The 22,019-nt window shown below is 41.0% G+C and overlaps 2 protein-coding genes across 2 annotated transcripts in view; both read right to left on the bottom strand.

The window, feature by feature from the left end:
- LOC145414462 (glutamate receptor 1-like) overlaps positions 1 to 22,019 on the bottom strand; it is a 654,998-nt gene that overhangs the window by 250,817 nt on the left and 382,162 nt on the right. The gene's annotated exons all lie outside the window — the stretch shown is intronic.
- LOC145410136 (glutamate receptor 1-like) overlaps positions 11,582 to 22,019 on the bottom strand; it is a 62,174-nt gene continuing 51,736 nt past the window's right edge. The window contains exons 10-11 of the mRNA XM_080280370.1: positions 11,853 to 11,962; positions 11,582 to 11,656 (exon numbers count right to left, since the gene is read on the bottom strand). Of these exons, the coding sequence (XP_080136496.1) occupies positions 11,582 to 11,656; positions 11,853 to 11,962 (185 nt within the window). The remainder of the gene's footprint in view (positions 11,657 to 11,852; positions 11,963 to 22,019) is intronic.

Consider the following 22,019-nt stretch of genomic DNA (forward strand, 5'->3'; position numbering starts at 1 on the left):
CGAATATCCTCTTCCTTTACTGCCCTACGTTTGAGTCAGCGAATATCCTCTTCCTTTACTGCCCAGGTCTTTCTATCATACAGCATTACACTCCTAACACATGCTGCACACAAATATCCCATAGAACGGAGGGAGAGCCCTCTCAGTGTCAGGAAAGGCAACAGCTGCCTGAACTTCTTCCACCCATTCCTTACTCAAGTCCCACCTCCAGCACATGTCTCCCAAATAACAAAACTCTTCCACACACTCAAGAGACTCACCTGCAGGATCAATCCTACCACGTCTGACAATCTCCACATGCTCTCCCGACGCACCGCACACATGAAATCAGCATTATCTAGCAGTCTACCTCTAAAACAACTACGTCTCTTATGCACTCACTTATCACAGACACTGCACATGATGGAATTAATTCCCACGCCCTTGTGGCAAACCGTACATGGCCACTCTCCTTTTTTGATAGTGCTGTCACCAACCCCAGGTACCATCACCTTTGTTTTATCTGCATTTACTCTCAAGCCCTCGTGCCCCATATTATCTCTCCACTTCCTACATCTTTCCTCTGCCTCCCTGTCATTCTCTGCAATCACCGGCATACAACACCTCTCACAGGAGTCCATTTCTGAAGTCACGTGAAAGGGCTTCAAGCACCATGGTAATAAGGGGCTCAAGACTGACCCTTGATGCACGCCAACATTCACGGAAAACTCATCATTCAAATCTCCTTTCACTTCCACTTGATGTGAGCACCCACATACATAGCCATAGCCAGTATGTCAGCCATTCCTCGATCCCAGGCTTTCTCATTCCCCACTTCGCCACCTCACTCGGGACCCTGTTAAAGGCCTCCAAATCAACAAAAAACAAATACAGATCCCCTTTCTTTCCCATATATTTTTCCTGAAGCTGTCGAACAATGAATATGGCATCAGTGGTCCCTTTGCCTGGCATAAAACCAAACTGTCTCATCAATTGTCACTCTTTCTTTGATCATACTTTCTAGAACTCTCTCCATTACCTTTTTTTTTTTTTTTTACAAAGTATACCAGATTATGCAGCTTTTTTTAATAGTTCACTACAAAATCATCATCGAGTAAACAACACCTGTTAACACAGAGGTATCCCAACACATTTGTATTTACCCAGCTGAAGAATACTGGATTTGATCTAAGCTCGTGTTGTCCAGCTACCTCCATATCTACTTTTATTCAGTTCATATGAGTAAAACTGATATACTGTGTATATGGCATGAAGTGTATGCTGTGTGATCTAGAGCACAGAGGGTTTGTATAAAGAGCCTGACAAATGGATAAATTGTGCGAGAAAGTGAAGCGTGTGTTTGTTCCAGCTTGACAAATTCCTAACCCCTTTCAGTTCAGTTGATGGTTAGTTGATTTGACTATTAAGAAAGGACACTTATGTTTACCTCATGAATAAGACTCTAGGAATTTAATGCAACCAAGGCATGATATTCAAGTTCTGCGAGTGGCCCAGTTCTGTCAGGTATAAACAAACCAACTATTATTATGGGATGAAGTGGGTAAAATGAGAGTAAGTCAGAAAGTGGCTGAGACGAGTACAGAATGTATAATTACTTGACAAGATCTGCAGACAGTCTTTGTTGAAATGGAAAGTGTATGAGAGGTGCATCCTGTTTGTAAGAATGTATCGTTACATGTTTCACTGTGCATTCAGTGTGGGCAATGTACAACTGTACAGTGTGTGTGTTATTGTGTAGTTACACCCAAATGCAAAAGCGCGAGGTGGTTATATGTATGGTTTGATTTGTCTGTCTGTTTGTGTTTGTCTGTCTGTCAGCAAGATCATGAAATTTATGTAAAAAATCTACTGGATGAATCTGCACCAAATCTGATATAATGGTTTAGGATCATCGAAGGAACAGATGATTATTTTTTGGATGAAAAAAGTCATAGGTAATAGATCAAGGATAAAGTCAGCTCAAACAGCTTTGATTCGATTTTGTCCAACCTTGGTGGAGGGTTGAAAGACACGAAAGTATAAAATTATTCAGTCGTTATATGCTGGAGTATTCAAGGGTCTAATTATTCAGACGTTATATGTTGGAGTATTCAAGGGTCTGTACACGCGGTGACTGTATTGAATGGGACAGGAACAAACTGTGTGTAGTTATGTGCTGGTGTGCAAGAGAGTAGTGAGAATCTGAGTGTTGCATCTAGCATGTGAGAAAGTGATTTATTTATTGGTGTGTGATTGTAGAGGATGTCAGAGAATGTGGGTGTGTAGTTTTTTGTTGGAAATGTTCATAAGTCCTTGTATACAGTGTCTGCGGGATGCAGTGAGTGTGTGAATTTATTGTCATATGTTGGCGTATTCACAGAATGACTGCAGAAGGTGAGAGGAGCAAAGCGTTGGTAAGGTTGTTGTTATGACCCCAGGTTCATCTGGAAGTGCACCTGGTGGACTGCAGGCTTGCTGCCCTTCTGCGGCCACCATCCTCTTTCCCAGGGACCAGAAGGGAGCTGGGTAATGTTTGTGCAATTTGGTGGCGTACCCTCAAGTTTATATCTTTGCTACCGCATTAAGGGATTCCCCTCCAGCATCAAAAGATTGCGAAGAGTGTTTTAAGGGTAGAGAGAGTGAGATTCTTAAGCGATTTTAAAGTACGGCTAGAGTGGTTGTACACCTTCTGAGAGGAAGTGTGTATGTGTGAAAGTTTACTGTCGTATGCTAGTAGAGTAACTGTAGTGTATGAGAGGCAAATAGCAGTGTGTCAGATAGGTATATGAAGGAGTGTGCAAAGAGCGGTAAATGATAGTCTAAGAAGCGCACAAAGAGCGGTAAATGATAGTCTAAGAAGCGCACTGAGTGTGCGGATATGTTAAAGTGTCTGAGAGGAGCATACGATGTGAATGTTGTAAGGGATGGATGTCTGTTATATGGGTGGAAAGTTGTGCTGGACAGAGGCGCATTCACATGATGGCACCGATGTAACCAAGTGTCTCAGCTGCTCTATTATAGCAATGTCCCTCAGCTTCCTCTCTGTACCCCAAATGAAGGATGATGGAGTGCAAGAAATGGGGAACTTCAGCCTGGAGTCCACTGGGTTTATGTCCACACAAGCCTGGGATTCCAATGATAACAATAACAAGAGTGATATATATATGAACTAGGGAAAAAAGTGAAAGGCCAGAACCAATATAGTATACGTTCAGTCACATGTACTAGTTTTTTTACCCCCTAGGCGAAAGGGAGGTGGAAGGCAAGATTGTTGTAAGGCCAGGCGAATGGATATTAGAATTTCAGTAGTGTATATGCATGAGTTCATATACCTGATTGATGATATTCCATCATCTTTTCTCCTGGTCTTTCTCCAACCTTGTCCTCCTTATCCTATCTTCAAGGGGCAGGATGGAAAAAAAAATAGGGATTGCGATCGTACCTTTGGGAACAAAGATTCTGTCGCCTCTCCTGCTTCTCTTTCCACGGACTTTTGAAAACGAGACTCACAAATCTTCAGCATCTGGCCCTGAGTCTTTTATCTGGTCACATATGAGTGACATCATTGTCGTTCGCTTCTGATTCATCAGACTAGGTTTCCAAAAGCAAGGAGAGAAAAAGCGGGAGGCGACAGGACTTTTGTTGCCGATAATAATCGATCAAAAAAAGTATCGATGCACATTCGGCACGAAGCAATCTCATACCACAGTCGATGACTACAGAAAAATGTCCGATGATTTAATCCCACGCTGGTAAACCTGCTTGAATGAAGATGCTATATATATTGCTTGCTTTTGACACTTCCTGTTCAGTACTCTCACTTTACTGTTAAGAGCATATGAAAAAGATAATAAATTAAACTGCAGCTGACTCTACTAACAATTCTGATAATTTCAGATGTCATCGGATCTTTCCTACACGATACATTTCTGACTGACTGTGCTTGGTTTGTAATGGCACAACATTCATATAACCTGCATACACATGATTCTTGCGAACATGGTATTAAAACTAAGTGTATAAAGGTAAATCTTATACTGTATTTATTTACAGTAATTATGGAACGCCTGCACAGGACAGTATTATTTAATCTTACAAAGCATTGCTAGCAACAATACTGAAAGGTCAAACATGTTCTGCTCACATTTTTTTTACTGAAATCATTGCAAAAACACTTGAGGGAGGTTTATCCAGTTTTTTTTTTTTTTCACCCTGAATTTTATTTTCAGATCATAATTTGAGCAAATACTGAGTCCCGGCTGCACACATATATCGGTAAGTCATAGTTCTGCTCATTCTTTAATCCTGTCCCTGGTTGGAGGAGGTCATAGCCAAGGGGTCACACAGAACAGCAAAGGGTAGATTCTTATACTGGAGATTTCGTAACACCTCCTCCTTAGTGATATATTCTGTCTACTACATCTCAAACCAATGTTAACACAACTAAAAGGCATACAAGAGCACATGATGGGAAGATATTCTATCACTTGGGAGGACATGTTATGAAGCCTACTGTACCACCTAAAATACGCCCCTCAGACCCAAATTTGCATGCATACAAGGATCATGTGCTTTAAACGTTCAATTGCAAAGTGGAATGTAAACTCCTATTATCTTACTGCCTTATTTTGGAATGCCGGTGGTTATTACATATGATCAGCCTGCATCCTACATTTAGAATGCTGACAGCAACGAAATAGGGAGGCTGTACACTCGCACCAAAAAGTATCGGTGCAGAATATGTGTAAAGTATTATGACACACGAAGCAAAGGTAAGTGGAAATTGCGGTTCTGTCCTCCCACACGCAGGCAATCCAGACGACAGATGAATGCTATTTCAAATACCTCTTGTGTCCTCCATAATGAGTAGGGAATGGCAGTAATTGTTATAATATATACAGGTATTAACGGGCTGTCACTGCCACATGATCGAATCATTCCGGATGGCATCGGACCCACAATGCACCGATAGTTTTTGGTGCGAGTGTACATGCTGTATTTTATTCACTCGCTTCAGAAATTATCTAAAAATAAAATAGGAACTTTGCATTTCACTGAGTGGTTTAGCTTTTCACCATACTACCATTAGTTCCAAATCGCGAGGGATTGTTTCCATTTACACCATTAATTCTATCGCTGGCTGGCGGGAAGTCACAGCTGAAGACAGACCTCTTGTTGGTTGTTTGAAACTGCTGTAGGCTGCACAAGTTAAGTGTCACCACAAACTGTTCCTCGTATTGATGACCAGACTTCAAACTTAATCCTCTTCAGCAACATGATGTACGATGTCCCTCACGTAGCGATATCACAGTTGGTACTGTTCCAATTTAATATTTCGGTACTAAAAAAAATATAACTCTGAATAGTCCAATCAGACCACACTGAAGTGCAGCTCACCTCAACACAATACTTGCCTCATACACCTCACGAACACAAAACACACCATGAAATACATTCACAAAAAATCCATTATGCTCACACTTCACCGAAGGCTCCACACCATATCACACTCACCTCATACACCTGACTTTCACAACACAATGTTCATCTGTATATAGCTTAGGAACAATCTACTAAGCCCAGTGTAATTCAGTCCCCACACCACAATACACTTGCAACACCAATTACAGCTCACATGCACTCCGCAATGTCCACACTGTAATGCAGTCTCCTATACCACAACACAGGCACCTCATATACCTCACATTCAAAACATAGACAAGCCTTCAACATAACCTCAACAAATGGTATCTGAGAGCACCTATCTGAAGCGACCAGTTTCTTGCAGTCCACTGGGTTCACATCTTGAAGAACCGGAGGTAACACCACCACCACCACCGCTTCTAATTTTCTGACATCCTTTTCTGATTATCGAAAATAAGTATTTGCTGTAATTATAAACCAGAACATTTTTGAGCAGTTGATGAGAGATGTTATTTCCAAAAAATAATGGTATTGCTGGAATAAATGTGTGTACAAAATGAGAGATTGATGAAAAGTGTGTTACATGAGATGGAGGGTGAAGGTAATGAAAGCTGGAAAGAGGGCAGCCTGATAAGAGATGATACAATAAAAGAGTTTTGTTTGTGACTCCCCCCCCCCCAGGGATTACAGCATCCGGCTGTAGATAAATAGATAAAAAGATTGGCCTAGTAAATCTACCGTTACATGAAATGTCTGTTCATCATGTTTTACATTTTATATTGATCTTCAGGTGTTTATACTGAAAGTATGTGGTGTTTTACATGGTTATTAATTATATTTAGGTTATTTGGAGTCGTGAGTCAAGTACATAATCTCCCAAAATGCTAAACCTGAGACCCCTGCAATGTATCACCTTTGAATTAATGTTATAATGTGATTGTTTAATGAAATATCAGGCAATACCGTAATACCTCAATATATGATACCCCTAAATGCGATACCTCGGCTTAACGATGGGGGTAGAAATTGCACCATACCCCGCCTAACGATGGCCAAACCCTGGTTTAACGATGGGTTTTGATTTTTCTTCTCAATTTTGATGATATTTTAGACCAAATTATGTGTTTAGGTTGATTTATAAATTATTTTTAGACTTTGATTATGTGTTTTAGCCATAGGTGGGGGTGAACATGTCATTTTAGGGTACAGTTTACTAAGCTTGATTTTTTCCAGACTTATATTTGATGATATTCAGATTTGATCTGTTGGTTTTAGTGAGTTATTTGCAGGAGTTAGGCTTAGGTTAGCTTCCTTGACAGCTGTTAAGACATTTAGATTGCCTTTAAACCCGTTTTTGGCCTCATCTGGGTGGGTTTCGGTCTTGGTTTGGGGGGAAATCCAAGGCTGGTAAACAGTCCACATTGAAATACATGTTAAAGAACATGATACTCCGCCTAACGATGAGGTTTTACCTAATTAATAATTAAACCGGAGTATGCCTATTTGACATCAGAACCCCATCAGTGTATGAGAGAGAACTTTATTTTTAATTTTAGCTTTTGTTCTCAAAGCAAATTTATGCAGAGTAGGGAAGGCTCTGACCTAAAAAATTTAGGCATCAGGTATAGCCTTCAATGATCCCTTCAGTAAACGAACTCTTTCCTAATAAGAATTAAATTGGAGGCATCAAGAACATACTAATACGTTTGTTTTACGATGCTTAATAGAAATACATCTAGAGAAAGGAAAGAGGTTGTAGGATGCCTTCATGGATCTGAAGAAAGCATATGACAGAGTGGATAGACAATGTGGAAGGTATTAAAAATATATGAAGTAGATGGAAAGTTGATGTATGCTGTTAAACAGCATGTGTGAGGGCACAAGGGTTCCAGTGTATGTGGACTGTGAACTGAGTTCTTTGATATGTGTGTTGGACTGAAGCAGGGGTATGTCATATCCCCGTGGTTGTTCAGTTTATAAATGGATGGGGTTATAAAAGAGATACTAGGTAGGGCAGTGCATTTGGGAGTGTCTCTAATATGAGAGAGTAGTGTTTTAAAACTTTCTGTACTGCTGCTTGCTGATGATACCATATAGTTATGTGACGGGCAATGTGAGCTGCAAAACTTGGAGAATGAGTTTGGGAGTGAATATAATGAAACGGAATCTAAAAGTGAATGTAGATATGAGAAAAACTTTGGTCTTCGAGGGAAATGAAATCAGAGAATGCACAGTACAGCTCGATGGTAAGGAAATGGAGAATGTGACTGTATTTAAGTACTTAGGTAAAGTGATAAGTAAGGATAGAAGTTTAGAAGACGAAGTGGTTGAAAAGGTACAACAGGGAAGAAAGGTTGCTGGTTCATTGAAAACAGTAATTTAGAACTGGGAAGTGAAAATGGAAGAGCTTTGCATGACAGTATTGTGATCCCAACAAACATTCAGAAGAAATGCATGAACCCTGCTGGAAGGCCACAAGTCAAGAGTGAGAGCAATGGAAATGGGTTATACGAGAGGAGCATGTGGAGTTACATGAAGATTTTAGAGAGACAGACAAATCCATAGGGAAGTAAAGGAGCGTTGTTATTGATGTGGATGTGACAAAGTATTATGGGAAATACTTTTATATTGTGTGGCCATGTGGAGAGGATGAAGAAAGAAAAACTAACTAGTAGAGTGTATGTCAGTGAGGTAATGAGGGAGACGAGGAGGGGAGACCAAGGATGAGGTGGATGGATGAAGTGGAGGGATATGTAAGAGAAGGACATGTGAACTGCAGGGAGAGCAGTCCAGCTGCGGAAAACAGGGCGATGTTGAGGCACTTTGGTTAAGGCCATCCGTTACGGGATTATGGCGTCTGAATATAGACAGATAATTTCAGTTAATGGGATAATACCAGTCAAAAGGTGTTCATTTACTGTGAAACCCTGGCTTTCTTCCAGTCAGGGTTAGGATTAGAAGGTGAGCAGAAATCATGACTTACGAGTTTACGTATGCTCTTAAAACAATAACTAATATGCTGCGGAGTTTGTGTGTATACATAATTGAGAAACCCCCACTGGCAGACTAAATGATATATTTCCAAACAGTTTTGGCAACTAGTGTATCAATCTTGGTCTGCAGTTTCAATGAAGAGGATGACAGCAGATACCAAAGCTTTCTGAATATACATCTTTTCGCCTGCCAGTATGGGTTTCTCTATCTTCACAGATGTTCATGACAGTGTGACTCTTTAGCAATTACATGTATACAGTATATAGTATCCGTAACTACTTAACTGTATAACACAACCAGTAACACAGAGACCAGGGGTACCATTAATTAGTGTGTGGGTAGAAACTATGACATAAGAGTTTACATTAATGCCTGTGTTCTTATAGCAATAACAAATGGTAAGGAGATGATATGTATGTGTAATATCTCTAAAAATACTTAACCTCACACAACCAGAGACACAGTGAGAGTTGTATTCCAAGTGGCACGAGTGATTTTGTAACACCTCTTCCTTTGCGATTTATTCAGCACATAACACCACAGTTTCTTCTTGTATGTTTGTGATGCAAGTTATGTCAGTGTAAAAATAACAACATCCAAGTCAATGCAAGGTTGTAATATCTAAGATAAACTGCTAAAAAAAAAGAGGTGGTATAAAGCTGCAACTAGGAATGCAACGCTGGGAGATGCAAGAAGCCCTGCACAATAGTAACACTAGAGTTCCATGTACATATCTGCTTAAATATGCAGTATCACACGACCAAAAATGCATAGGAGGGGCAACAGGTACTACACAATAGTACAGTAATACTAGGTTTGTATCTCCATAAAAAATAATATCATACAACCAACTGTACAGTGAGAGGGGCAACAAATCCCACTTTAGAGAAATATAATACAGTGGGCTCACACAGTGTGCGAGAGGTTGGGAGGTCCTTGTCCTCGTGCAGTGTGAAATCACTCACTGAGAACACATAATCTAATGGGAAACATAACACATGGGCGGTACCCCCTCATACCTGGACATTTTTTGGCCCTTAGAGACATAATAAAGGTAAAATTTTTCACACATTGTACTACAGATATAGCTACAATAACAAAAATATGGGAAGTCACCTTAACAACAGTAGACAACAGGCCTGATGGACTTAAAAAACAGGGGTTCTGAGGCGGGGCAACACTTACAGTGCCGCACCTCCCACCGCACCTCCTGCCGCACCAACACTTCCCTCCACAGACTTCTGACAACCTTCCCCAGGAGCCTCTAACTCACTTCGGCCATAAACCCCTCGAAGTCCAATGCTGACACATCTTACATTGCATCCTCTTCATCCTCAATATGAACAGGATCAGACGATGTAACTGGTTCCTCAGTTTCACTAACTTGACCCTGCTGTGTGTAACTTATGAACATCTGTCTTCTCCTGTTTATTTCTTGCCTGTGCCTGTCTGTGCAGAAATGGAAGACTGTCGATACCAATGAGAACCTCCTCCATTCTTAGGTTGCTGACTTCCATGTTCCTTCACCTCTTCCTTGAGCTTATCCACAGCAGCAAGGATCTTGCTTATTCTTGACATACACAGCTCTGTCCTCCCCTCCATCACACTAGGCTGCTCAACTTGACTCTGCCTGGCATCGGGCTCTGCGTCAGCCTCGTCTATCCGTTGCAAGACTTCCTCAGGAGGCTGTTTCTCATTAGCAGTGTGCACTTCCTGTATGTCCGCCAACGTAGTGTCGTCGAAACTTGGTACAGCTTGTGCTGCTGTCAGTGTTGCTCCCTCAGCCTCGGCCAGTGGTTGAATGGCCGTCTCGTGGGCCGTGCATAAGTGAGGCATGAGCAGTCGCCATACATGGTTAACCGTTGCAGGTGTAATCTGGTGCCATGCTTGTAGGAGAAAGTCAACTGCGTCCTTCACTGTGAAACGATGCCAAAATGCCTCAACAGTCAGGTCACCTGTGGTGGGTTGGGATATAGCTGCTGGCAGAGATGGCACAGGAGCAGATGCCTCATCGAGGTCTTCATTGTGATCTTCTTGTAGGGCATAAAGCTCCTCTTGTGTGTCAGTCTTCCTGTGTAGGTAGTCATACACTTGTCTGTGGCAGAAGTGCTTCATAGTGGCGATCAGTTCTTGATCCAGTGGCTGCATGAGTGATGTCGTCCGGGGCGGCAGAAACACAACACGACAATCCTTGTGCTGATCTTCTAGGTATGGAGGGTGAGTTGGTGCACTGTCCAGCACAAGGAGCATCTTAAATGGAATGTCAAGTTCCCGACACTTGGCCCTGACATCGGGGATGCAGTGCTTTGTTAACCAGTCTGACATAATGTTCCCGATCATCCAACCATTTGCAGACTTGTTCCAGTACACACCACTTGTGTCCACGTTCGTGAGGTTTTTGTAGCACCTTGGGTGTGAAGCTGTGTATACAATAACTGGTCTCATCTTGTGGCTCCCAGACAGGTTTACAGTGAACATTACCATCATCTTACACTTCTGGAGCTTGCCAACAGGGGCTTCTTTCTGTTTTTTAGCGATGTAGTTGATTTATGCATGGCCTTGTAGTATAACAATGTTTCGTCGACGTTGTAGATCTGGTCTTTGGTGTTCTGTCCTTCTTCAAGAAGCGCTCTAAATACCGTAGGATACTCTCTCGTGGCCATCTCATCAGCAGAGGCACGTTTAACGGACAGTTTGATGTGATGGAGTTCCTTGCATTTCAAAAAATGGTGCAGCCATCCTGCCAATGCCTTGAATGGTTTGTCCACAGATAACTTGCGAAATGCTGCCTTGTAAATGAGCTGGGCTTAGTTCTGAATAAATCTGCCATTCTGTGGTACACCTTCCTTCTCCTTCCTCATAATGTACTTGGCAAGATACAGTTCCATAAATATCATCGCACAGTTTCCCACCTGGGAACGGACATCAAGCTCAGATGCACCATACGTCTTCACAAGTGCCCTGTTGGCATCGCGGTTCTTCCAAACAGTCCTCACTGTAGAATCAGCCAGTCCCATGGCTTTCCCAATAACTGTGTTCCCTTGTCCCTCCTCCTTCATCTTGATAATCTCCAACCTGGTTGCATGCATGAGAAGTTTCTAAACTCTTGGGGCTGGAGGCATGGTGCAGAGAAGGTACAGTCCAGGATGGAACAAAAAAAAAGCCACACGTTGTACACGACAGGTTAGCTGCAGAGAGCAGATCCACACTGTGCACGAGCCTTGTCTGTAATGGCGCTACCGCTGCCTCCTACCCCAAGCTGCACAGTAGAATGCCCTGGGAATATCTGCACATCAACATCACGACACGTGATGATGGACGCATTGTGTGTGTGGGGGGTCGCATATTGATGGAAAATGGCGTTAACGAGCCACTCCTTGCCTCTACCTTGCATTCTGAGGTAAACTCGCACATTCAAGGTTTTTGGTAACTCACGCACAATGCGATTCGCGCACTCTGAGCTCGCGCAGTAGGCGAGCCCACTGTACTAAAGTTCTGAGGACAGGATCGTTGCAGCAGAAGTTTACCGCCAGTTCTTCCATTACTTCACATGTTCTGCTCTCATCTGTAACAAATGATTATGCTGTACATAAGAGTTAGTATTTACATTCAGGCTAATATAACTATATTCACTGGAACTGGACCAAAAGCATTTCCACTGCTTGATCTCATCCTGTTAATTGTTTACACTACCTTGTTGTACATGAGATTATTAAGTATTTAAAACCATGGGTAATATAAATTTATCTACTAATGGTAAACCAAACAAGATTTTTACTTCTGGATCCCACCTCTCAGTTCTCTACAGTAGCTATCACTTTTGTAGAAAAGGTAATTTTTAGACCTCTTCCTTCTCTGGAGACATCTATACAGGAAGAGGATTCAAGCCACTTTAGGCACCTTATATGCATTTTAACTGGTGGCTGGAGGATTGTTTTACAATCAAAGCTTAAGAGAAGTGTATAGCTTACTGTGTTTGGTTGAAATACATCATAAGCACGATAACCTTCATTCAGGGCCACTGATAGCCTGTCTGCTGGCTTTGTATGGACATTTTAGTGAGCAGCTTGACAAAACCACTCCACTCATGTGAGATCGTTCATGCACTAATCTTATGCCTGCCTCCGGCAGCCCTCAAGGTTTGCTCTTCCCCTTTACCCCGCATTTTTAGCATGCTCTGTTCAATGCCCAGCTCCATTTTCAAGCTGATCAGGTTATCGTATGTGTCAGGAGTTTCACATGCCTGTCTGGTTCTTGTTTTGTGTTCTTTTGGTTAGTTTTGGGCTAATTTTTAAGAGGCTTGACAGTCCTAGTTTGCTGTTTTGTGGTTCACCTGCATGTTCGAAATTTTTTTTTCAGTTTCAAGAGAGTATGGAACAGTGGGTGCAAGGATTGTATGGGTGAGGATGAAAGTAGGTACACAAGCGTGGGCGATTGTATGTGCGTATGCGCTGACAGAGGACCAAGTGGCAAGAGTGAAAGATGAGTTTTGGGTGAGTGCAGAAGTATGTATGGACAAATTTGACAGAAGCGAGAGTGTTTTTGATTGGAGACATGAATGGCAAAGTTCAGAATGTACGGGTGGATGGAGTGGTTGGTCAGTGGGGTGTGCCAGCTGAACTAGATGGGAATGGTAATGCTTTGGTGGACATCTGTGCTGGTAATGGATTGGCAATAGCTAACACCTACTTTCGGCACAAGATGATCCACAGGTATACACGGAGAGTAATGAGGAGGATGGACGGTGAACTTGTTGAACAAAAGGCAGTGATAGACTACATGTGTGTGGATGAGCGAATGAGAAGACAAGTGTTGGATACAAGAGTGTGGAAAGGGTGGGGGAATGGAATCTCAGACCATCAATTAGTGATGGCCAAGGTAAAGCTGCAAAGAAAATGGTTGAAGAGACGAAGGGAACAACAGGAGGAAACAGCTCCTGTGAGAAGAGTGGAGAAGTTGCAAGATAGTGAGAAAATGGCAGAGTATAAGAGCATAGTGGAAGAAAGATTGGAAAGGTGAGTTAGAGCAGATGGAAGGGGTGGAAGGAGTATGTAAGATATTCACGGAAGAGATAGGCGCAGCGTGTGAGGTGGTTTGTGGTGTGGGAGGAGATGCAAGGCCGTGCAAGGGACAGCATGGTGGAATGATGAGGTGAAACGAGCTGTGGAACAAAAGAAGAAGGCATACAGTGAATGGCTAGCGAGTAGAGGTAGGAGAGATGATGAGAGAGAGAAGAGAGAGGTATATGTGAGCAGGAGAAGGGAGGTGAAGAGATTGGTGAAGGAGAGCAAGAAGAAAGTGGATGAAAGAGTCTGGGAGGAATCTGAGTGTGAAATGGAGGGAAAGAAATTGTTTTGGAAGGAGGTAAAGAAAGTAAGGCAGTGTGACAGGGGAAATAATAGGGGAATGAAAGATAAAATTGTTTTGGAAGGAGGTAAAGAAAGTAAGACAGTATGAAAGAGAAAATAATAAGGGAGTGAAAGACAGGAATAATAGATTGTTGGTGGAGAAGAGTGAGAAATTGAGGAGATGGAAGGAGCATTTTGAGGATTTGTTGAATGTAGAGTGAGAGCAGTGCGAGTATAAGTGGTTGGGGAATGGCTGGGAGAAAAAGAGATGAGAGGAGGAAGAGATCAGTAGGGCGGAAGTAATGGAAGCAATGAAGAAGATCAAGATGGGAAAGGCCCCAGGAATTGATGGAGTGTGTGGTGAAATGCTGAGGTATGGGGGTGAGACTGCTGTGGAGTGGATATGGAAGTTGTGTAGATTGGCTAGGGAAGAGGGAAGGGTTCCAGAGGAATGGAAATCAGGTATAATTGTTCCTTTATACAAAGGAAAAGGGAAGAGAGAAGTATGTGGTAACCAGAGGGGTATTTCCCTTCCTAGTGTGTCTGGAAAAATATATGGTAGAATTCTCATTGGTAGGGTTAGGCATATGACAGAGGAGCTAGTTGGAGAAGAACAAGGGGGATTTAGGAAGGGAAAAGGGTGTGTAGATCAGATATTTGTTCTGTTTAGTGGAGAAGTATCTACAGAAGGGAAAGAAAGTATATGCTGCCTTAGTGGACTTGGAGAAAGTTTATGACAGAATAGATAGGCGAGGTATGTGGAAGGAATTAAGAATATATGGAGTGGAGGGGAAATTGTTTAGTGCTGTGAAGAGTATGTACAAAGGAACTAGGGCTACGGTGCGAGTGGATGATGAGCTGAGTTCTTTGATCTCAATGTGGGACTGAAACAGGGTTGTGTGATGTCTCCATGGCTGTTTAATAAATATAATACATGGATGGGGTTGTAAGGGAGGTGCAAGGTAGGGCAGTGGATGTGGTGGGTGGCTCTAATGAATGAGAGTGAGATTTGGATGATTCCGGTGTTGCTGTTTGCTGATGATACAGTATTGTTGAGTGATGATGAATGGGAGTTGCAAGGTTTGGTGGAGGAATCTGGGACAGTGTGTAGGAAGAGGAATTTGAAAGTTGATGTAAACAAAAGTAAAGTTATGGTGTTTGAGAGGAATGAAGTCACAGAATGCACAATGAGGTTGGATGTTGGGGATATAGAGAATGTGAGTGCATTCAAGTACTTGGGTAGTGTGATGAGTAAGGATGAAACTTTGGGGGATGAAGTGCTTACAAGGGTACATCAGGGAAGGAAGGTTGTTGGTTCACTGAAAGCAGTGATGAGAAATACGGAGGTGAGTATGGAAGAAGTCACTGCATGATAGTATTGTGATCCCTACCCTGACGTATGGAAGCGAGGCATGGACCTTGCAAGAGGGGAACAAGTCAAGAGTGAGAGCATTGGAAATGAGTTACTTGAGAGGAGCATGTGGAGTGACATGGAGGGACAGGTTGACGAATGAAGAAGTGAAGGAACGTTGTGGGGTGAATGTGGATGTGGTTGAGAAGATTGAGAGAAATACACTGAGGTGGTTTGGACACGTGGAGAGAATGAAGAATGAAGGACTGACTAAGAGGGTGTATGTAGGTGAGATGGAGGGAGAGGGAGGGGAAGACCGAGGATGAGGTGGAGGGATGGAGTTGAGAGGTATATGAGGGAGGGGGGAGTGAGTTGGGGGGAGGGTAGTCAAATGGTGAGTGACAGAGCGACTTGGAGGCGTTTCCTTTGCGGGATTAGGGCGTCGGGCTATAGATAGATAGATAGTATTGTTTTGTTTTTTTCTTGGAAGGGACTGTTTTGTGGGCTTAGCCTTGGTTCCTTCTTCCTCTCATAAAAAAAAAAAAAATGTTGGATACCATTAGAAAATTCCTGGGCGATACCACTCCGTGTGTGTGTGTGTGTGTGTGTGTGTGTGTGTGTTATTACCTAATTGTTCTTATCTAATTGTATCTCAACAGGAATGAGTCAAGCTCATACTGCCCCATGTATAAAATCACTTTTGTCATATATATCCCTAAATTTATGAATTGTTTTGGCACACACTACTTCATTTGGTAGTGGATTCCACTAATCAATTTCCCTATTTGGGAAACTGAATTTCCTTACGTCTTTATCACCTCTCTTTTTATGCAGTTTCTTGCAGTGTCCTCTTGCTGATGTTTCCCCATAGGTTATACACTATTTATGCCTATTTTCTCTTTCCCTGAGACACATTTATATAGCATAATCATGTCTCCTCTTTTCCTTCTCTCCTGTAGTGTTGGGAGATTGAGTTTTTCTAGTCTTTCTTCATAGCTTAGTTCCCTTAAGCTTGGTACCCATCTTGTGGCGACCCTTTGAACTTTTTCAATCTTCTCTATGTGTTTCTTGAGAAGAGGATTTCAGACTACTGATACATACTCCAGGGTTGGTCTGATGAATGATGTTAGCTTTCTCTGCATGTCTTCATTTATGTATGTGAATGCTATTCTCATATTAGCAAGCAGTGTATACATGTCCTGTACGTTCTCACTGACGTGGTCATCCGGAGATAGCCCGTTATTGATAATCACTTCTAGGTCCTTTTCCCTTTCTGATATGTGTAAGGTTTTACTTCCTAACTTATAATCCCAATCTGGTCTTTTTCCACTTTTACCAAACTTAATTACATGAAACCTGTGCACACTGAATTCCATTTGCCATTTATCGCTCCATTCAAGAAGTTTATTTTATTCTTCTTGTAGCTTTCTACAAGAGTCTATGTTAGGAATGCTCCTTTGTATTATTGCATCGTCAGCAAACATATTTAGATAGCTTGCATTTCCAGTGTTACTGTCTGTGTCATTTATATACACTAAAAACATCATTCGTGCCAGCACTGAGCCCTGTGGCTCCACTAGTTACTTCCCTCCATGCTGAGTAATTTCCCCGTAGTACTGTTCACATTTCCCTTTTTCTGAGAAAATCTTGCATCCAACAGTACAGGTTGCCTTGGATTCCTCCTTGATGGTACAAATTCCATAAGTCTTTGGTGCAGTTCTCTGTCAAATGCTTTCTTGAAATCTAGATAGATACTGTCCACCCATCCTTCTGTTTTCTGTAATGTTTCTGCAACTCTATCACAGTAGCTTAATAGGTTAGTAACACATGATTTTCCCTTTCTAAAACCCAACCGCCTTTCTGTTATCATACTGTGTTCTTACAGATGGTTTACCCAAACTTCTCTTTTCAGCTTTTCTAATATCTTATAACACTGATTAGTGATACTGGTCGGTAGTTGAGTGGATTTTTTCAATCACTTTTCTTGAATAGGGCAACAATGTTTGCTTTCTTCCAAATATCAGGTAGTTTACCTTGACCCAAGGATTCCCTGAATATTAAATATATTGGTCTACTTAACTCTTCTGCACATTCATGTAGCACCCAACATGAGATTTCGTCCGGACCATTTGCTTTTCCTTTGTCTAATTTACTTAACTCCTCCTGTATTTTTTTTCTGATATTTGTATATCTGGCAATATGTGTGGGCAAGCTTGTTCTATATCATCTCTCTCCAAATTATTTTCTATAAAAACCGAATAGAAATTTTTATTTAGTGTTTCACAAATATCCTTCTCTTGTGTACAGATGATGCCAACCTTGGTTTTGCTTTGGATGCGGCTGTAAAATAGCTTCGGTTGATCACTACTTTTATTTATAATGTCTTCCTGAAACTGTCTTTGGACTTCTCTCCTTATCCTGTATAATCGTTTCTTGCCTGTGTATAGATATGTGCCCTCTCATTATTGTGTCTTCTGTATCTACTGCACAACAAGCATCTTTTTTTCTTTAGACCTTTTACATTCTGTATTAAATCATTTCATTATTTTCTTTTCTGCTTCTTTGTGCTGTGGGATGTAATTTTGGAATCCTATTTCATAAAGTTCACAGGATTATCTATATATAACATTTAAATCTTGTCCTCTAAGCCCTTTTTCCCAATTTAAGAAGTACTTTTTTAGGTCATGGTAGTTGCCCTTTTTACAGTTTAGGCTCTTTTTGTAACTCTCATTACTGTTAACTATGTCATATGCAATCCTGAAGTTGCAATTTAACATTGCATGGTCGCTTTTGCTGAATGGAGGGTGATACATTATACTGTCAATATCCTTTTCTTGCCTAGTAAATATAAGATCTAGTACTGATGGATCATCAGGTCTCCTTTTTCCGGTGTTTTCTTTTACATGTTGTGTTAGGAAAAACTCCTGCACAAGGTCCAGGAGCTTTTGGTCCCAACAGCTTTCATGGTTTCTTATGTCTAGAGTATTCCAGTTTATATTTGTATTGAAATCTCCAGTTAATATGATTCTCTCAGATTTCTCTTCCATTCTATGTAGTAATGCTCTTAAACTTTGAACTGTACTCTCTGCCATGTCTTCATAATCGCCTCTTTCCCAAATGTTTGTTTTGGGTGGCATGTATAAATTTGTCACAAGTAATTTCCCTTCAGATGTAATCTCTACAGCAATCAGTTCTACTTGTGAGGGTATATCTAGTTCTATTTCTTTGACTTGTAGTTTTTTCTTTGTTAATATGATTCCTCCTCCTCTTTTTAAATTCCTATCTCTTCTCCATATATTGTATTCTTCTAAGTTTAGGGTATCGTTTGATATCCTTGGGGTTAATTTTGTTTTAGTTAGGCAAATAATGTGGTTCCGTTTCTTTGGTATATATAATCTTTCATCTCTAATAATTTAGATACCATTCCATCTATATCTGAGTGCATCAACTTAATTATCTTGTTTACATACTTGCCATAGCTTGAGTCTATTACCTTCCTTTCTTTTATTCCTTTCTGGTTAAGTATCACTTTCTTACTGCAATCCAATTACTTCGTTAGAAAAAAATTTCTCTTCCTCTGATCTTTCCTCATATTTTGTTTTTGCTTCTTCCCTCTTCTCCTCTAGTGTACCCAATTCCTCTTGAGATAGGCATCTTTTTATCCAGACTTTTTTGAATTCCTCTTTTTCCAAGAGTTTGTTGGCATTTTTAAATATTTCCTCTACAGTGTTTGCACTCTGGAATGTTACTTTCAGAGGCCTTGGCTTACTTCTCTCATATTTCCCTAGTCTTTTATGTTCTTCTATATCTTTCTAACAGATATCCTCTGATATTTGCTGCAGTATGTTCATTATATTTTCCATCTCCTTTTTGTCTCTTGAGATTCTGTTTTTTATTTCTTCACCTATGCCACTGATTACTATGGATTTGTTCATCTCTAGCTACAGCTTCCCTAACTAGTTTTGGGTTATTCTTTATAACTTGTTTCACTTCCTTTCTTACACTTTTTTCTTCTACCCTTGCATCTAAATCATTCTGTACTTTCACCATTTCAGCATACGTACTTTGTATCTCATCTTGGTAATTTCTCACCATTTCATTTACCTGTTATTTTCTCTTCAGCGTTACTAGTTTGGTCTATCAGACTGCTTGCTTGCCTGATTTTCTCCGTATCAGTTTTGAAATCATCTATATTTCTCTCATGGTTAATAACTGTACATCCCATTTCACTAGCCTTTGTTCTCAGTGAATTTATCTTAGCTGATACTTCATCTATTGTTGTGGCTTTTCTGTTTATTTCCTTTATTAATTCCTATTTTTTTTCCTTCTGTCTGCGTTGTTCATTCTTGATTTCTTCAATTTCCATTTGAAAAGATCTTTCTGGCCTACTTACTCTTTCATCTAATTTGTCATAAGTTTCCTTTTCAACCAGGTCTGGGTAGAAGTCATTATCCTGTTTTTTTACCTTCCTATCTTTTCTTAACACCTTCTACAGGCATCTTTCTAAAATAGGCCATTTTAAAGAAAAGATCTCTATTAGTTATTGCATCACTCTGTCGTCTGCTAACCTCGGTGCTGTTCAGCTGACGTGAGGAAATTTATCACATTCCTTGACACTGATATACTTACTGTACACTTCTTTGTTATTTTTTGTTTTAATATGTTGCATCATCACCTAATTTAGCTTGATATGAGCTTGACCCGCAAAAAAAATACAATTTAGGTATCCCCAGAGCCAGCTCTGTGATATGCGTCCAACCCGGGTACTAGCCACTCTGTGTGAGAGAGAGAGAGAGAGAGAGAGAGGGCAGAACATATTTTAGTGGTCAAAACCTGGGATAAAAACATATCGTTCAAAATTAGAGACGAAACCCAATTTACCAACTCCCCTCCTAAGGATCCCAGTAGGCAAAATCAACAGGTAGAATTTCAGTTTCTAGCCAAAACAGGCAACAAAAATGACAACATTGGTCAAAATAAGGCACAAAATTTGAGTTACCAATCAAAATATGCTATGATGGTTAATTTGATGGCTAGAATAGGACAGAACACAAATCGTCAGTCAAAAAGATGCACAGTATAGCAGTGTATTAAATGTGGCTTAGGGTAGATTTTCATGGTCAAAACCCAACGTACTGATCAGAACAAAGGACAAAACAGAAATGACCAAATCTTCCTCCTTTGGGATCCCAGTTGGAAAGGTCTAAAGGCTTGTGTGGTGTTGTCCCAGGAGGCTCCTAACCACATAATTATCCCATTACGTGTGAGGGCGCTCTGGTGTTCTGCTTTTAACCTGTGAAAGTTGGAATGTTAGATTCTCTCTCTCTCTCTCTCTCTTTCTCTCTCTCCCCTGCCTTGCTTCATGAATACTCTTGCCTGCTCAAATTAACTTATCATAGTAAAATGGTAGAAAATGTAAGCAATTATACCATGAGAAGAACAACTAGCTGACAGACAGGATAAGGCAAAAGACAACCAGACTCAACTAGGTGGCTATCAACAACGGCTAAATGGCCGTTGTGGGCTTTACAGCGTTGTTGGGCACCCCTCCATGTTGCAGGGTATTTGGTTAGCCAGTAGCAGGAGCCAGCATAGTGTAACGTCCTGTAAGAGATTTCAGAACTTTTTTTTTTTTTATGTTAGGTCAAATTACGATTGATTAAGGTTACTTTCATTAAACTGGGTTTGCTTTGATTTGCTTTGGTTGGCTAGGCTTGGTTTGGTTTAACTTGGCGAGGTTGGGTTAGGGTTGTTTTGGTTTGGTTTAGTTTGGCTTGGCTTAGCTTAATTTGGTTAGGTTGGGCTAGGTTTTGTTTGACGATTGTTATGGTTTGGTTTGGTTTGGTTAGGTTTGGTTAGGCTTTGTTTGGTTGGATTGGCTTTGCATTGTTTATTTTGCCTAGGTTGCGTTGGGTTAGGTTAGGCTAGGTTGTTTGGTTTGGTTTAAAAGGTTTGGTTTGACTTGGTCAGGTTTGGTTAGGTTAGGGTTGGTTGACTTGGTTCTAGTTTTGCTAGGTTTGGTTTAATTTCGTGTGGCTTGGTTTACTTAGGTTTGCTTTGGATGGTTGGGTTGGGTTTAATGTAGTTTGGATAGGAGGGGTTGGGTTGGGTTTGGTTTTGTTTGGTTTATAGTTTAGTTTAGTTTAGCTTAGTTTAGTTTGACTCTGCGCCATTACTTTAGACTTTAACCCATTAACTCCCAGGGTTCCTGTGTAGCGCTTTTGCTGGAAGGATACTAAGTGTACTGCCCTACGCCTATCGGCTCATAGTCGCGAAGCTCATAGGTCCCTCCCCCGGGGTTTCCTCCTTAATTAACTTTTGAAAATGCCCAGTTCTATCCTATATTGAGGACGCTGGGTGCAAACTGGTTATTTGTGCACTGAGACAAAATGGTAGAAACAAATCAGTATTAAACAGCAATAAAATAACTGCTGTCAGGCGAGGTTTGCTGTGCCTGGCACCTCTAGTTTGGGTTGGTTCGGTTGGCTAGAATTGGTTTCGTTTGGTTCATTTTGGATTGGTTTGATTAGGTTGTATGGTTTGGACTGGTTTAATTAGGTTGTTTGGTTTGGATTGGTTTAGTTAGGTTCGTTGGCTAGATCTGGTTTCGTATAGTTCATTCTGGACAGGTTTAATTAAGTTTGGTTGGATTGGTTTAGTTCGTGGTTAAGTATAGTTCATTCTGGACGGTTTGATTAAATTTGATTGGATTGGTTTAGTTACATTCGGTTTCGTATAGTTAGGTTTGACTGGCCTGGTTTGGTGTAGTATGGCTAGGTTGAAATAGAACTGATTTGGCTTGGTTTGGTTTGGTTAGGTTTGGTTTAGTTTGGCTGCTTTGGGTTATGTTTGGTTTGGGTAGGTTAGGTAGCATTTGACTGAGTTAGGATGAATTTGGTTACGTCAGGTCATATTAGGTTCTA

This window comes from Coenobita brevimanus, chromosome 1, assembly GCF_032717465.1.
Source record: "Coenobita brevimanus isolate Jiangsu-jjx chromosome 1, ASM3271746v2, whole genome shotgun sequence".
Taxonomy (NCBI): Eukaryota; Metazoa; Arthropoda; class Malacostraca; order Decapoda; family Coenobitidae; genus Coenobita; species Coenobita brevimanus.